General features: G+C 42.8%; 1 protein-coding gene across 1 annotated transcript in view; it reads left to right on the top strand.

Annotated features, from left to right (window-relative positions):
• The first annotated feature begins 16,942 nt into the window (after nucleotides 1-16,942).
• dap (death-associated protein) overlaps nucleotides 16,943-17,512 on the top strand; it is a 65,321-nt gene continuing 64,751 nt past the window's right edge. The window contains exon 1 of the mRNA XM_078229064.1: nucleotides 16,943-17,113. Within this exon, the coding sequence (XP_078085190.1) occupies nucleotides 17,059-17,113 (55 nt within the window). The 5' untranslated portion in view covers nucleotides 16,943-17,058. The remainder of the gene's footprint in view (nucleotides 17,114-17,512) is intronic.

Raw genomic sequence — 17,512 nt, forward strand, 5'->3', positions numbered from 1 at the left:
AATGATCAAGTCATCAATTTAAGTGATAGTACTTGAGGAATAAGTATTGACCAGAACTTCCATGTTCCCTTTCGAACACTGTCATGGGTTCTTTTATGTCCATTTGAGAGGGAAGATGGGGCCTTATTTTAACAACACTCCCTCAGTACTGCACTGAGTGTCAGCCTAGATTTATTTTGTTCTCACGGGCAGTGTTTTACAGTCCACCCTGGCAGGTTTGCTGGCAGGAGGCACAATAAATGCCCTGAGTGGTCTTCCCACCCACCCACCGCTGAACTGTCTGCAATTTTACGAACATGGGTGAGGCATAGGGCAGTCCACCCACACTTGCCCCAACTGTTGGCCACTAATGGGCTGTTTCCCACCAGATCTCGAGTTTGAGGCTGGTGAGAAGAATTCAAGAGCAGGAGGGAAGGCTGACAGGGCACTGTGTCCAGGCCTCAGGCGGGAAAAGGGAGGGAGGGTCACATCCCTAGACGGCCCCCTTTCTGCATCTAGCATATCCCTCAACAAGTTCTTTCCCTTGTGGGTACTTCTTACCCATCACTGCACTCCCCCTCCACCTCTTCACCCTGGCTTCTCGATCAAAACCCCTACCTGCCCTCTGCCTCACCTCTCTTGAAGGCAGACGCGGGTACTGGTGAAGTGCAATAGTGCTGAGGCCATGCCCCTTTTGAGGGCATATGTGGAAGGAAAGCCCTTTGAGTTCAAGCAACGTTTCAGTCTTCTGGTGAGTGTTTTTCAAAGTTCTTAATATTTTAAAAGAATTTTCAATCTTAATTACTCTTACGAGGTTGTGTAGCCTTAATTCTATGTAAGTAAACATGCAAACATTTTGAATTGAATTTTTAAAAGTTATTTTGATGAAATAAAGGGTAAAGTGCATAAGGTCATTTGTTTAGACAATAGACTATCAGAGGCACAGCTGGCCCCAAATGCATCATTGGTCAGAATTAATTTATTAAATTTAACTAATTAAATAATTAATTTCAGAAAGGATTAGCAAATATGGACAAGAGCTGTCTACACGTTGAGTGGTTGGTGGGATAGAGCGGTGAAGTGTGGAGGGTGGAGGGGTGGAGTGTACAGGAGGAGGTTAGAGGGGTGAAATGTGGGGGGTGATGGGGGAGACGGGGAGTGTTAATTGTTCAGCAACTTTATTTTTAAATACATGTTGGCATCTTCCTGATATGTTTCTGATGTTAATCACTTTCAACCCAGGTCCTATGCCTGTGATTAACAGCACACACATCCTGGAATAAATTCCTCGGCAGGTTCGGGGCATCTTGTCGAAGTCTACAATGGTGGGGTCAATGGCGGAGGCATCACAAAAGAATCTGGACTGCAGGTCTGTAATGTCCTAACGATGTTAGGGATGTGGGTTTTACACAGAAAGAAAAGAATTGTGCCAGAATTTTACCACCTCGCCCGCCCAAGGTTCATAAGATCCTGCCCGAGGCCAACGGTATATGCAGTTCTGTGAGCCTCGCCTGCCCTGTGCCAGCAAAATTCTAGCATTGGATTGCACACATAGATTTATGATAACATACAACAGGTTTATTGAAAGAGATGTTCTCTGCTCTGCGCACAATATACTGAAAGTAAAACAGCATCCGCTGCAAAATCCTACTGACATCGCCATCAAATTAAGCTTTCATCAAGTTTTCCCCTGGTTTGTTCAGATGTAGCAGATCTCTTGATAACAACTTCTAGCCACTTTGTGCATCAGTTATGACTAAGAACATATAACCCACAAATGGACCAGCAAAATCTACATGCAATCGTTGCCATGGCATTTTTGGGCTACTCCCAAGGGTGTAAAGGAGACAACGGTAGTGTATTTCTTATTCATGCACAGGATTGACACTGTCCCACTTTAAGTTCAATCTTAAAGTATCCAGACTCAGCCACAAAAAAATACATGCAAAATTCTTCCATCTAGACTATACCAGGATATCCTCCATGTAGGTATTCATAAACCGTTCCAAGCGGACGAGAAGGAATGATCACTCAGATTCCCCACAGTAGACACCACCTTGGACAGTCAAATCAAGCTTTCTTGACACAAATGATTTTAAATCAGGATGTTAATTCCAGCTATTGTTCCTTTCAATACCATATCCATCACTTCCCCATCACAGGATCATTTCTGGTATGTCTCTGAACTTGAGAAGCTGTCACAGACAAATTATCTACTAGTGAAATATAAAGAATATTAGCAAGGCTAATTGGTGGTATCTGCTCAATAGGTAAAGGTAAGCATGATAATGTATTAGCGTGGCACTCTGAGTGACAATGTTTTATATCGTATAAAAGCGTCGATAAGATCAGTGACCATCTTTGCAACCAACTCACAGCTAACGACGGTATGCTTTATACAACCCAAAAATAGTAGTTAGTCAATCATTTGAAATGATTGATTTTTTAAAAAATGAAACCTTTGTATGCCTAAAATCTTGATATGCAGACAATGTGCTTGTTGGAGAAATTCCTAGTAGGTTACAGAAATTTCAAATAACCAGGGATTTATGTTACTAATAAAATTACTAACAATGAGTGAAATGACCTTAGAAGTAGGATCTTACGAAATGACTTACAAGCTAACAGGGGAACAGTTTACATAAAGACACATATAAACACAGTAAGAGATTTAGCTAAACATGAGATTTGAACAAGTACTTCTGATTTAAACATGTATTTTGGATCTTTAAAAATGTACTTCAGCTGTGTGTTTAAGAAATCTGTACACTTTAGCCAAAAGCAGGTTGCCGCAAAGCCTAAAGGGGTAAGAGGCATATTGAGACGAGCCACATCCTTTAGGACAATGAAACTACATAATGCGCAAGTTCTTATCAATAACAGTTACTAGCAGTAAGGTCTTCCCCGCCCCTTCATGAATAGGGCAGTTCATGTTGTGCAGATAAAGCAGGTCTTCTCAGAGTCCCTTATGAATAAGGTTGTTCACACTGTCCAGATAAAGCACATGGTCTTAGAGTCTCTTATGAATAGAATTGTTCATATAGTCCAGATAAGGTAGGCTTTTTTCAGACATGAGAATGTATACTTGTCTGGCTCGGCCATTGACGTAAGAGCGGGGAGAACCTTAACTTTGACCTTTGTGGCCGAGCGTCAGGGGTTGCTGAGCAACAAAGGGATGAAGCATTCTTATTCAGACCAATGAAACCCCATGAGGCCAAAAGATAAAATGCAATTGGCTGAAGTATATGACAGGTATTAACTGTGAATGATTTGTATTGAAAGTGACTGGTTCATAACTAACAGAAGGTGGGAAATGCAAACTTGAGGAATGTATAATTGACAATAATGCATTGTAACCTCAGAGTGGTGTTGGAATGCTCAAGGCCTTCTCCTGTAGTAAGGCATTGGACTGGCCAATGCTCATTCTCCCATCCACCGTTGGTTAATAAAGATATGTCTTTAACCGGGACACTGGCTTTCATGAGTCTTTGTATTGGCTGAAGTTTTGGCAATACTTAACCTCCAGAGAACCCCGCAACAGTGCTTGAAGACGTTTCAATGCTGCTTCTAAATTATTCAAATGTTTTTGTTCACTGGACCCGGTATTTAGAATATCAGCCAGGTAATATAGCACACCAAAAGGCCACTTAAAATCTGATCCATTGATCTTTGGAAAAGGTCTGTTGCGGATGTTATTTAAAAGGCAATCTTTTACAACAAAAAAGACCTTCATGAGTAATGATGGTGAACAATGATTGTGATTCAGAAGCTACATGCATCTGTAAATATGCTGTGAAAGACCAATCTTGCTGAATTTCTGCCCACCTGATAACCTGACAAACAAATCTTCAATGAACGGAAATGGATATTCATCAGCACACATTGTGTTTGTTTAAAAAACACCACAAATATGAACTGAACCATCTGGTTTCATGACAGGTACAATGGGAATAACCCAGTCATTGATTGTAACTGGCTCTAACACACCAGTGTTGGGGCGGCACGGTGGCACAGTGGTTAGCACTGCTGCCTCACAGCACCAGGGACCTGGATTTGATTCCCGGTTTGGGTCACTGTCTGTGTGGAGTTTGCACATTCTCTCCATGTCTGCGTGGGTTTCCTCTGGGTGTTCCGGTTTCCTCTCACAGTCCAAAGATGTGCAGGTTAGGTGAATTGGCCATGCTAAATTCTCCCTCAGTGTACCTGAACAGGCGCCGGAGTGTGGTGACTAGGGGATTTTCACAATAACTTTGTTTCAGTGTGAATATAAGCCTGCTTGTATAAATAAATAAATAAACTTAAACTTAATAGGTCACACTAATTCTTCTTCAACTTTGGGACAAACTACATACTCTTGCTCTGAGACTTTTTGGTTGACTATTAGGCTTTATCTTGAGTTTCACTTGAACTCCCTTCATTGAGCCAAGAATCTCCTCGACAATATATACTCTTATATTTAGCGAGAAGGTGCTGTGAGTCTGTTTTGACATTATAAAGTTCAAAGTTTATTTATTAGTGTCACAAGTCGGCTTACATTAACACGGCAATGAAGTTACTGTGAAAATCCCCTAGTCACCACACTCCGGCACCTGTTCGGGTACACTGAGGGAGAATTTTAGCATGGCCAAAGCATCTAACCAACACGTCTTTCGGACTGTGGGAGGAATCTGGAGCACGCGGAGGAAACCCACACAGTACGAGGAGAATGTGCAGACTCCGCATAGACTGTGACCCAAGCCGGGAATCGAAACTGGGTCCCTAGCACCGTGAGGCAGCAGTGCTAACCATTGTGGACATTGACCAATCTGTTGACAGTTAAGCCTTATTTTCTCCAACCATGATTCCCCAAATAGATCCGGAAAATTACCACGGACCACATGGAGAGGCAACTCCGCTGTTTGTCCATTCAACACTATGTTGACCATGGTATAAACTTTTAATGGCATGAACTCTTCTGTGTATGTCCTTAAAGTCACATCAGCTGGATTTGAAGGAGGATGTTTCAGCTTTGGTTGGTATGTAGTATTGGGAATTAAAGATACAGCAGCACCTGTATCAACATCTATCCTAATATGTTGTCTACTTAACTTCGAAATTACACAGAATCTATGTGGTTCACCCTGGATGCATGAGACATTCAGTTGGAACTCTTCATCATATTTCAAGAAATTTTCTTCTTTTCATAATTCTTTTCTTTCACGTTGTGAATTCTTTTTGTAGAATGCAATTTGTCCTTCTTCTTGAAGGTACACAGATTCATCTTCTGAATATTCTGCTCAGGGGAAGCTGGTCCACCCCACCAAGCTTTTGCAATGTGACCCATTTTGCTACAATTCTTGTATTGATGATCCTTGCTCCAACATTCACTCACTGAATGGCCCACTTTGGCACATCTGTGTCATGCTTGTTGCTGTTTTGCGATCTCATGGACAGTTCCCAGCTTGTGGAGCTTCATTCAAAATAAAGTTTGTTTTAAAGTTTATTTATTAGTCACAATTAACACTTCAATGGTACCTCCCTCTGCGACTGGATCCTGAACTTCCTAACTCACAGACCACAATCAGTAAGGATAGGCCTCCACCACCTCCTCCACAATCATCCTCAACATCAGTGCCCACAAGGCTGTGTTCTCAGCCCCCTACTATACTCCTTATACACCTATGACTGTGTGGCCAAATTCCCCTCCAATTTAATTTTCAAGTTTGCTGACGACACCACCATACTGGGTCGGATCTCAAACAATGACGAGACAGAGTACAGGAATGAGATAGAGAATCTGGTGAACTGGTACGGCAACAATAATCTCTCCCTCAATGTCAACAAAATGAAGGAGATTGTCATCGACTTCAAGAAGTCTAAAGGAGAACATGCCCCTGTCTACATCAACAGGGACGAAGTAGAAAGGGTCGAGAGCTTCAAGTTTTTAGGTATCCAGATCACCAACAATCTGTCCTGATCCCTCCATGCCGACACTATAGTTAAGAAAGCCCACCAACTTTCTCAGAAGACTAAGGAAATTTGGCATGTCAGCTACGACTCTTACCAACTTTTACAGATGTACCATAGAAAGCATTCTTTCTGGTTGTATCACAGCTTGGTATGGCTCCTGCTCTGCCCAAGACGGCAAGGAACTACAAAAGGTCGTGAATGTAGCCCAATCCATCACGCAAACCAGCCGCCCATCCATTGACTCTGTCTACACTTCCCGCTGCCTCGGCAAAGCAGCCTTCATAATTAAGGACCCCACGCACCACGGATATTCTCTCTTCCACCTTCTTCCATCGGGAAAAAGATACACAAGTCTGAGGTCACGTACCAACCGACTCAAGAACAGCTTCTTCCTGTTGCCGTCAAGACTTTTGAATGGACTTACCTTTCATTAAGTTGATATTTCTCTACATCCTAGCTATGACTGTAAAACTACATTCTGCACTCTCTCATTTCCTTCTCTATGAACTGTGTTTTGTCTGTATAGCGCGCAAGAAACAATACTTTTCACTGTATGTTAATACATGTGACAATAATAAATCAAATCAAATCAATGAAGTTACTGTGAAAATCCCCTAGTCGCCACACTCGGGCGCCTGTTCGGGTACACTAAAGGAGAATTTAGCATGGCCAATGGACCTAACCAGCATGTCTTTTGGACTGTGGGTGGAAACCAGAGCACCCAGAAGAAACCCATGCAGACATGGGGAGAACATGCAACCTCCACACAGACAGTGACCCAAGCCGGGAATCGAACCCGGGTCCCTGGAGCTGTGAGGCACTCTGCTATCGTGCTGCCCATGCATCAAATTGTGAAGCGTCTTTAACAGCCAGTTCCATCAACACTGGGATTTCTACTGCTGTCTTTAGAGTCAAAGTGTATTCAGTAAGCCACTTCTTTGGATAGCCTCATTTTGGGAGACCACAAACTGAATGATCTGGAAGAGAATCTTCCATTGACTCACCAAACTCACAATGTTGTGCCAGCTTTTTAAAGGTTGCCACAAACTGAGCAACACTTTTGCTTTCCGTTTGATTCCTTTGATGGAACCTGAACCGATGATTAATGGCTTTGGTGAGCAATGCTCTTCTTTTGTCAAGTCATCTAAGTTTTGCTTCCTGTCTTTTTTGGATGAAGCAAACTTTGGAGCAAATTGAAGGATTTCCATCCGATTATGCAAAGAAAAACTGATACAAGCAACTCATCTGCAATTTTGTTTGCGTGTACAAAGTACTGAAAATGCTCGACAAAGGAACTCCTTGATTTATTTTCTTCAGTGAAAGTACCCATGGATTCTCATTGACCTTCCATTTCTCTTGCAGGCACTAGTCACTCGAGGCTCCTTATATATTGTTTTATTGTCCTCTCAGTGTTACATTTTAATCTGGAGACCGTTGACTTGATGTATTTTTTTTCAAATGACCCAACTGTACTGCAAAGCATTCCTCTTTTCAAATATGCCAGATACTGTCTGGAACTTCACCCTTCTCTGATCTGATAAACCTCTTTTTAAAACCTTCCTGCACTGGCACTTCAATCTTTAATCTTTAATCCTGTTGTTGCTTCTCCCCAGCCTTCTAACATTCGAAGTGTGAGGACACACAATTGTTTTTCTACCTTATCATTTTCTCTCAATGAAACAAAATCCGCCAGGAAGCATTGCCGGTGGGGGCAGGGGGTGGGGGGGGGGGGGGGGGGGGGTGGGTTACTGAGGGCTCCATGTCCAATTTAGGGTGGCATGGTGGCACAGTGGTTAGCACTGCTGCCTCACAGTGCCAGGGACCCGGGTTCAATTCCGGCCTCAGGTCACTGTCTGTGCGGAGTTTGCACATTCTCCCCGTGACTGCGTGGGTTTTCTCCAGGTGCTGCAGTTTCCTCCCACACTCCAAAGATGTGTGGGGTAGGTTGATTGGCCATGCTAAATTTACCCTAGTGTCAGGGGGATTAGCGGGGTAAATATGTGGGGTTACAGGAATAGGGCCTGGGTGGGATTGTGGTCGGTGCAGACTCGATGAGTCGAATGGCCTCCTTCTACACTGTAGGGATTCTATAATTCAATGGGGGTATGGGGGGAGGAGAGGGGAGGGGAGGGGAGGGGGCGTTCCTTTTATATTTTTATCTGATTTATAAAGACACCCTGATCTGTCAAGAGCCGAGATTGTTGCTGCCTGCATTGACGTAGTGGGACCCAGCTCCTTGAATTTGTTTGTCTAAGTATTTCAAAATATGGTGCAAAAGTTCACCAGTCCTGCGGGCTACACTCCGCCTTTCCTGCTTGAGTTGACTCTTAGACAAAAAATGAGAAAATTCCACCCAACATCTCATGAAAATACATCCATCCAGTCATCTTAGAAATCTTACAATTGCAACGTTATTAATGTTACCACTGTCTGCTCTTCCAGACAATTTACCATTATGGAAATTGCTTATGTAAACTTGCCATTCTGTAATTGGAACCTCTCCAAGTGACTGGCAGGAGAAAGTAATTATATCACAACAAGTTTAGTTCAACATTTTCATTAGACATGGAATGGTTAGAGATTTTTATAAAGTGCTAACAGGTTATTCAGCCCAGACTAGTCCCTCTACATTACCCTCTACATTAACAGCGATCGGGGTCCCTGTTGCCACATCCCTTTCCTTCAATCGCCTAGATCATCTTTTTTTAAATGTTGACAATGTCTTGCTTCAACAACAACTTAAATTTATATACTGCCTTTAAAATGTCATTTAAAGGAATGTAATCAGACATAAAGTGACACTGAGTCACAGGAGACAATATGAGAATTGAGCAAATGCTTAAGTTGAAGTGGAGATTCTTAAAGGAGGAGAGGTGGTGGTGGGAAGTTTAGGGAGGGAATTCCAGAGCTCAGAGCGTAGGCAGCTGAAAGCCCAGAGGGGTAAAGACAAATCAAATACTAACTTCACAGTTATGACTGTTAGTACAGAAAGTTTCTCCGATCCAATATGCTCAATCTCTGACATTTTTTAAATCTTTTTTTTTCAATCTCGGCCACTGCACTCAACCATTGGGGATAGTCTGTTTCTATCCACCCCTTCAAGATTTTAAACTTCTCTGTCATTTCACAGAATCACAGAATTGTTAAGGTGCAGAAGGAGGCCATTTGGCCCATTGAGTCTGCAAGGACTCTCCAATGAGCATTGCAACTTAGTACCATTCCTCCCTGCCTTTTCCCCGGACTCCTGCACATTGTTTCTATTCAAGTAATTATCTATTGCCCCCTACAATGCCTCAGTTGAACCTGCCTCCACCAGACTTCAAGGCAGTGCATTCCAAACCCAAACCACTTGTATGAAAAAGTTTGTTCTCATGTCAAATTTGCTTCTTTTGCAAGTCACTTTAAATCCGTGTCCTCTCACTCTTGATCCTTTTGTGAGTAGGAATAATTTCTCCCTATCCATTCTGTCTACCTTCTATCCTTCTATCTATCTACCGTCTATCTATCTGCCTTAACGCTATGGTTTCTTCTTGATACAGGAATTGATTGTGCACTATAAAAATAAGAACAGTATGTATAATTTTTAAATGATGGCTGAATTACATCTGTGTGTCCTGGTGCAGTCATCAGCTCACCTCACCAACTGAAAATTGCTTTTGACTCCCTTTATGCAATGCCATGGTGGTCAACAAGTGAGACATTTAAAAGTATAGGAAAGGTAAATGCAGAGCATTATTTAAATGTAAACCATCATGGTTAGAGTTGCTACCTCACAGCACCAAGGACCTGGGTTCGATTCCTGGCTTGGGTCACTGTCCACGTGGAGTTTGCACGTTCTCCCCATGTCTGCGTGGGTTTCCTTCCGGTGCTCCCGTTCCCTCCCACAGTCCAAGAGACCGCTTCTTCCCTGCTGCCATCAAACTTTTGAATGGACCTACCCTGCATTAAGGTGATCTTTCTCTATACCCTAGCTATGACTGTAACACTACATTCTGCACCCTCTCCTGTCCTTCTCTATGAACGGTATGCTTTGTCTGTATAGAGCACCAGAAACAAAACTTTTCATTGTATGTTAATACATGTGACAATAATAAATCAAATCAAAGAAAGAAGTGCTGGTTAGGTACACTGGCTATGCTAAAATTCTCCCTCAGTGTACCCAAATAGCCGCCGGAGTGTGCGGAATAGGGGATTTTCACAGTAACTTCATTGCAGTGTTAATGTAAGCCTACTTGTGACACTAATAAATAAACTTTAAACTTTATGTAAGGCAATAAGTTCAGATTTGTTAGGGTTGGTGTTCCAGCGCTGGATTAGAAGGCAATTCAAGTGTGAGTATAAATGTTATGGATTTAATTAGTTTTTTCGGCAAGCTGGATGATATAAGGCTGCACAAGAGAAATGGATAGTTGGCAACTAGAGTGGGACACCAATGACTTGGAAATTTGATAACCGGGGGATTAAATCCTAGATTCATACAGTGTAGAATGTGACCATTTTGCTAGGCTTCCTGTGCTAGCTCACTGAATGAACTATTAAGTAGACTAAGTTCCACCATCTCTTTCTCCATGTCCCTGCAAACATTTCCTTTCTGATATATATTGTGACAATACTGTGTCTTTAATAAATGTATTTGTGTCATGTTTCTTGTGAAGGATTTTCGTTTAGAAGTCAATAATTTTGGCAAAACAATTAAACTAAATCAAATTAACTGAGGGATAAATCAAAAAGGGACAGTCTCCAAAAAGGGAACTGCCCAAAACAAAGGGCCAAGTAGAAAGGAAACTTAAAACATCAAACTAAAATGTGATTAAAGGGATTGATTATACACTCCAGCCCCTGCGGTGTCCAGCGTGCACTGTTCTATTTACCCAGTGACACTTTGTCTACAACCGGCAACCCACGTGCTGAGCATGCAGAAGCATAATTGATCCTAATTGTTTGAGTGTTGTTTCAGTCTGGGCTATTGCAGTTTTGTTATTTTAGTGTTTTCCCCTGGAGTTCTCAGAGTAGGGTTTGTTTAGGTTGATTGACTGGAAAATCATGTGACTGGGAGGGGCTAGGCTTACAGAAAGAAACAAGCACCCAGTTGTTGTTTTGAATCTTTAAGTGCAGTAGCTCTGTCTGTCTGAATCTCTTGGGAGATTGGAGGCTGGCACCTGCCAGAAAATAGGTCTCTTAATCTGGAGTTCTGCTGTTTGAACATAGATCTTTCTCTGGAGGCTGTTGCCTTTAAGGGGAGGTGGTGGCATAGTGGTATGCCATCAATAATCTGGATACTAGATTACCCTGGGAACAACAGGTACAAATCCCACCACAGCAGCTGGTGAAATTTGAATTCAATAAAGAAGATCTGGAATTAAAAGTCTAATGATAACCATGAAACCATTGTTGATTGTCGGAAAAACCCATCTGATGCTTTGACAAAGGGTCATCTGGACTCGAAACGTCAGCTCTTTTTCCTTACAGATGCTGCCAGACCTGCTGAGATGTTCCAGCCTTTTCCCTGGTTCACTAATGTCCTTTAGGGAAGGAAATCTGCAGTCCTTGCCTGGTCTGGCTCTACATGTGACTCCAGATCCAGGGCAATGTGCTTGACTCTTAAATGCACCCAGGGACGGGCAATAAATGCTGGTCCAGCCTGCGACACCCAAATCCCATGAACGAATAAAAAAAAGTCAGTAGACAGTAGACTCTGTATCTCTGACCAGAGGTGATAAAAGCCTCGAAGACTAGCACCCTACATAAGCCTGTGTGTTTTTGCTAACTGATTCTGAAGAAGGGTTTACATCTGTGGGGATATTGCTTAAATTGGAACTATAGAGATAGCTAGCAGTTAAGAATGATACCTTGTCATGTTTAAGTATTTCAATTGGTAAAAGTTATGATAATTCTTTGTCTTATATTTTAACTGTTGTCAAAATAAAGTTTGTTTTAATAAAAGCTTCCCATTGGATCAATAGAATCACAACTGGAGCAAAGTACCTTATGTTCGCAATAATGCCAAAATCAAAAAAGTGTCTCACTGTATCTCTGACCAGAGGTGATAAAATGCTCGAGGGCTAGCACCTACACAAGCCTGTATGTTTTTGCTAACTGATTCTGAAGAGGGGTTTACATCTGTGGGGACATTGAGGCCCTGGTCAAGAAGAAGAAGGAGGCACATAACACGCATAGACAGCTGAGATCAAGTGAATCCCTTGAAGAGTATAGGGGGTGTAGGAGTAGAGTTAAGAGAGAAATCAGGAGGGCAAAAAGGGGACACGAAATTGTTTTGGCAGATAAAGCAAAGGAGAATCCAAAGAGCTTCTACAAATACATAAAGGGCAAAAGAGTAACAAGGGAAAGAGTAGGGCCTCTTAAGGATCAACAAGATCATCTATATGCGGATCCACAAGAGATGGGTGAGATCCTAAATGAATATTTCTCATCAGTATTTACTGTTGAGAAAAGCATGGATGATAGGGAACATGGGGAAATAAATAGTGATGTCTTAAGGAGTGTACATATTACAGAGAAAGAGGTGCTGGAAGTCTTAAAGCGCATCAAGGTAGATAAATCCCCGGGACCTGATTAAGTGTATCCCAGGACATTGTGGGATGCTAGGGAGGAAATTGCGGGTCCCCTAGTAGAGATATTTGAATCATCGATAGTCACGGGTGAGGTGCCTGAAGATTGGAGAGTGGCAAATATCGTGCCTTTGTTTAAAAAGGGTTGCAGGGAAAAGTCTGGGAACTACAGGCCAATGAGCCTCACATCTGTGGTAGGTAAGTTGTTGGAAGGTAGTTTGAGAGACAGGATCTACAGGCATTTAGAGACGCAAGGACTGATTAGGGACAGTCAGCATGGCTTTGTGAGTGGAAAATCATGTCTCACAAATTTGATAGAATTTTTTGAAGGGGTAACTAAGAAGGTAGATGAGGGCAGTGCAGTTGATGTTGTCTACATGGACTTTAGCAAGGCCTTTGACAAGGTACTGCATGGTAGGTTGTTGCATAAGGTTAAATCTCACGGGATCCAGGATGAGGTAGCTAAATGGATACAAAATTGACTTCTTGACAGAAGGTGGTTGTAGAGGGTTGTTTTTCAAACTGGAGGCCTGTGACCAGCAGTGTGCCTCAGGGATCAGTGCTGGGTCCACTGTTATTTGTCATTTATATTAATGATTTGGATGAGAATATAGGAGGCATGTTTGCAGATGACACCAAGATTGGTGGCAATGTGTACAGTGAAGAAAGTTAGCTCCGATTGCAACGGGATCTTGATCAATTGGGCCAGTGGGCTGACAAATGGCAAATGGAGTTTAATTTAGATAAATGCGAGGTGGTGCATTTTGGTAGATTGAACCAGGGCAGGATTTACTCAGTTAATGGTAGGGCATTGGGGAAAATTACAGAACAAAGAGATCTAGGGGTACATGTTCATAGCTCCTTGAAAGTGGAGTCACAGGTGGACAGAGTGGTGAAGAAGGCATTCAGCATGCTTGGTTTCATTGGTCAGAACATTGAATACAGGAGTTGGGACGTCTTGTTGAAGTTGTACAAGACATTGGTAAGGCCACACATGGAATACTGTGTACAGTTCTGGTCACCCTATTATAGAAAAGATATTATTAAACTAGAAAGAGTGCAGAAAAGATTTACTAGGATTCTACTGGGACTTGATGGTTTGAGTTATAAGGAGAGGCTGGATAGACTGGGACTTTTTTCTCTGGAGCGTTAAAGGCTGAAGGATGATCTTATGGAGGTCTATGAAATAATGAGGGGCATAGACAAGGTAGATAGTCAATATCTTTTCCCAAAGGTAGGGGAGTCTAAAACTAGAGGGCATAAGTTTAAGGTGAGAGGGGAGAGATACAAAAATGTCCAGAGGGGCAATTTTTTCACACAGAGGGTGGTGAGTGTCTGGAACAAGCTGCCAGAGGTAGTAGTAGAGGCGGGTACAATTTTGTCTTTTAAAAAGCATTTAGACAGTTACATGGGTAAGATGGGTATAGAGGGATATGGGCCAATTGCAGGCAATTGGGATTAGCTTAGGGGATTGAAAAAAAGGGCGGCATGGACAAGTTGGTCGGAGGGGCCTGTTTCCATGCTGTAAACCTCTATGACTCTATGTTGCTTAAATTGGAACTATAGAGATAGCTCGCAGTTAAGAATTATACCTAGTCATGTTTACGTATTTCAGTTGGTAAAAGTTATGCTAATTCTTTATGTTATATTTTAGCTGTGTTATTAAAATAATGTTTGTTTTAATAAAAGCTTCCTAGTGGATGAATAGAATCACAACTGGAGCAAAATATCTTATGCTCGCAATAATGCCAAAATCAAAAAAGTTGGGGTCTAGATAACTTCTTATGTACATTGGATTTTCTGATCTGTTCCCGAGCAATATAAAAATATGATTAGCACCCTTCCATTGGTGAGAAATGATAGAAATGCAATCTGAAAAAATTACTGAGGTGAAATCAGATGAGGTGATCTCCTGCACTTCTTTTGATTGCTGAACAGAACAAATTGATCCAGGATCAGCCTGTTCAAATCATATATCTATCTATATTCAAAATCATGAGGGGCCTAGACAGAGTTGATGGGGAGAAATTGTTCCAAATGGCAGGAAAGTGGAGAATCAGAGGACAAAATTAAAAGAAAATGACTGCAGATGCTGGAATCTGAAACAAAAAGAGAAAATGCTGAACAGAAAATCTCAACAAGCCAGACAGCACAAAATCATAGAAACACGGAAAATTGGTGCAGGAGTATCTGTGGAGAACAGAGTTAACGTTTTGAATCTGGATGACTCTTCATCAGAGCTTGAAGGCAATAGAAAATAGGATGAGGTTTATACTGTTAGGATAAGGAGGGGGATTTGAGATAGATAAAAAGACAAAGAGAATGTAAATGGTGGCGATCATGGCTAAGATGGGTGCCAATAGCGGCCATTATGAGATCAGAATGTGTAAATGGCAGGACAAAGGTAAGCAGAGTGTCAACGGACAACCTGAGACATGTAACAGATGTCGTAATGGGGTGAGGGGAGGGGAGACTGTGGGGGGGAGGAAAACAGATGAAAAGCAAGATTTTAAAATAGTGGAAAAATGAAACCTTGGAAGAAATGAAAATAAAAAATGATAATAAATCAGATAAAATTAATTCAAATAAAATAAATGGAAATGGGGTGAAGATGGAGAAGAGTGTTCATGCTCTGAAGTTGTTGAACCAAAGGATGTTGCTTTAAGGTAAATGGCAAAAGAACCAGAGGCGACTTGAGGAAAAACATTTTTTTTATTGCAGAGAGACAGTTGTCTCTCTGTATCTCTGACCAGCAGTGTTAAAATGCTGGAAGACTAACACCCTACATAAGCCTGAGTGTTAGGATATGGAATCCGCCTGCTTGAGAGTGTGGTGAAGGCAGGCGCATTTGTGGCTTTGAGGGAACTCAAACCTAAAAAGAAAAGAATTGCAGAGCGGTGAGAGTAGCTGAGTTACTTACAGAGAGCCCAGACACAGGGCTGAATGGCCTTCTTCTGTGCTGACCCATTCTATGCTCTTCAATGCGCTTTTACAATTGACACTAGAAAGATCTGTGGAACCAAGGGACCTGGGTGTGTTTGTCCATAGATCTCTAAAGATGGAAGGACATGTGGTGAAAGAGACATATGGGGTCACTTACCTTTATCAATCGAGGCATAGATTACAGAAGCACGGAAGTCATGTTGGAGCTGTATAGAACTTTGGTGAGGCCACAGCTAGAGTATTGTGTACAGTTCTGGTCGCCACATTATAAGAAGGATGTGATTGCACTGGAGGGGGTGCAGAGGAGATTCACCAGGATGCTGCCTGTGATGGAACAGTTAAGTAATGAAGAGAGGTTGGATAGGCTTGGGTTGCTTTTGTTGGAGCAGACTGAGGGGCAACCTGATCGAGGTGTACAAGGTTATGACGGGCACGAAGAGTGGATAAGCAGCAGCTAAGTTCCACTTAGTTTGAAAGGTGAATCACAGGTTCAAGGTGACGGACAGGAGGTTTAGTGGGGGATGTGAGGAAAAACGTTTTTATCCAGAGAGTGGTACCAGTCTGGAAGGGTGGTAGAGGTGGGTTGCCTCACATCCTTTAACAGGTCAAGTGCTGATAAATGCGATTAGGTGTCGCTTGCATGTCACAGAATCCCTACAAGTGCAGAAGGCGGCCATTTGGCCCTTCTTGAAACTATTGGCAGTGTGGTATGGCCAATCCACTTAACCTTTACCTAATCCACCTAATCTTTGGAGCAGTGGTTCCCAAAGGGTGCGGCGCGCCACATTGGTGCGGTGAGAGAGGATGGCAAGTGTGGCGGGAAGATTCAAGGACAATCAAAGAAACATTTAAACATGGTTTAAACAAGCATTGTTTTATACTTTCTGGATGTCCCATGATCATGTTATAAAGTGTTCTATGTTATGAATCAAGCACTGCTAGGAGTTGGGTTTTTTTTTGTTTTTGAATGTATTTCTTAATCAATAAAAAATTTGGTGTGGCGCGAGCAAATTTTTATTCCGAAAGTGCGGCCAGTGAAAGAAGTTTGGGAACCACCCAGACACAGGGATAAAGTGCAGACTCCACACAGAAAGTGACCCAAGGCCAGAATCGAACCTGTGTCCCTGACTCTTTGAGGCAGCGGTGCTAACCACTGCGCCACCCTACCGGTGCAGACTCAATGCGTTGAAGGCGCTCTTCTGTGCACTGTATGATTGTAACTGGATCAACCTCCACCTAAAGCAGCCTCCGTACCTGAGACCTCACTGTGCAAACATCCGCCCCTCTCCTCCCCGCCCCCTCGGAGTCCTATGTTATGATTGGCCTCTTTCCTTCCAGGGGTTCCGGTAAGTGGCCGGACTGCGGGCGACGTCACAATGCCTATTTGCATTCCTGCTCCTCCCCCTCCCAGCGCGGCTTCCAGATCCCATTACGTCACGGCCTGGTTCCAGGGCACTGCGGTTGCGCATTGACGCCGCCCGCTGGCGATGACACGCCGGGATGGGGAGGAAGCAGGAATTGGGATGTGCGCATGCTCGGGGAGGTGTTGCTTGTGTGTGTTGTAGCCACGTTGCCACTTTGTAGCAGAGAGTGAGCGAAAAGTAGCCAAGGGGCAAGGATGTCATCGCCTCCCAAGGAAAAAGTGGAAACCAAAGCGGGACACCTCCCTGCGGGTACGTATTCACCCCAGCCAGCTTGGCAAGGTGGGCGGCTTGTGGCATCACCTCACTACTTGTGATTTTTCTCCCCCCCCCTCCCCCCTTTTCTCCTGGAGCTGGCTGCAAAGTTCACTCAACAGAAGTAAACATGGGAAAGAAAGTCAAAGTGACCCAATCTTGCAGATCAGTGTGCTGAAGGTGCAGCCCCAAAGTTCCCAGCCCTGCTTAAACTTATCCACCTTATCCTTTTTGTGTGTGTGGTGATGACTGAAGTTTTATTTTTGAAGTGGTAATATTGTTCCTACTCCTGCTATCCAAGGATCAAGAAATGCCTGTATGTTCTGGAGAGACACTGGAAAGAAACATACAGATAAATCAAAGGTTGCACCATGGCTGTGACAGTTTGGTCTCATT

The sequence above is a fragment of the Mustelus asterias genome, chromosome 2, assembly GCF_964213995.1.
Source record: "Mustelus asterias chromosome 2, sMusAst1.hap1.1, whole genome shotgun sequence".
In the NCBI taxonomy this organism is placed as follows: domain Eukaryota; kingdom Metazoa; phylum Chordata; class Chondrichthyes; order Carcharhiniformes; family Triakidae; genus Mustelus; species Mustelus asterias.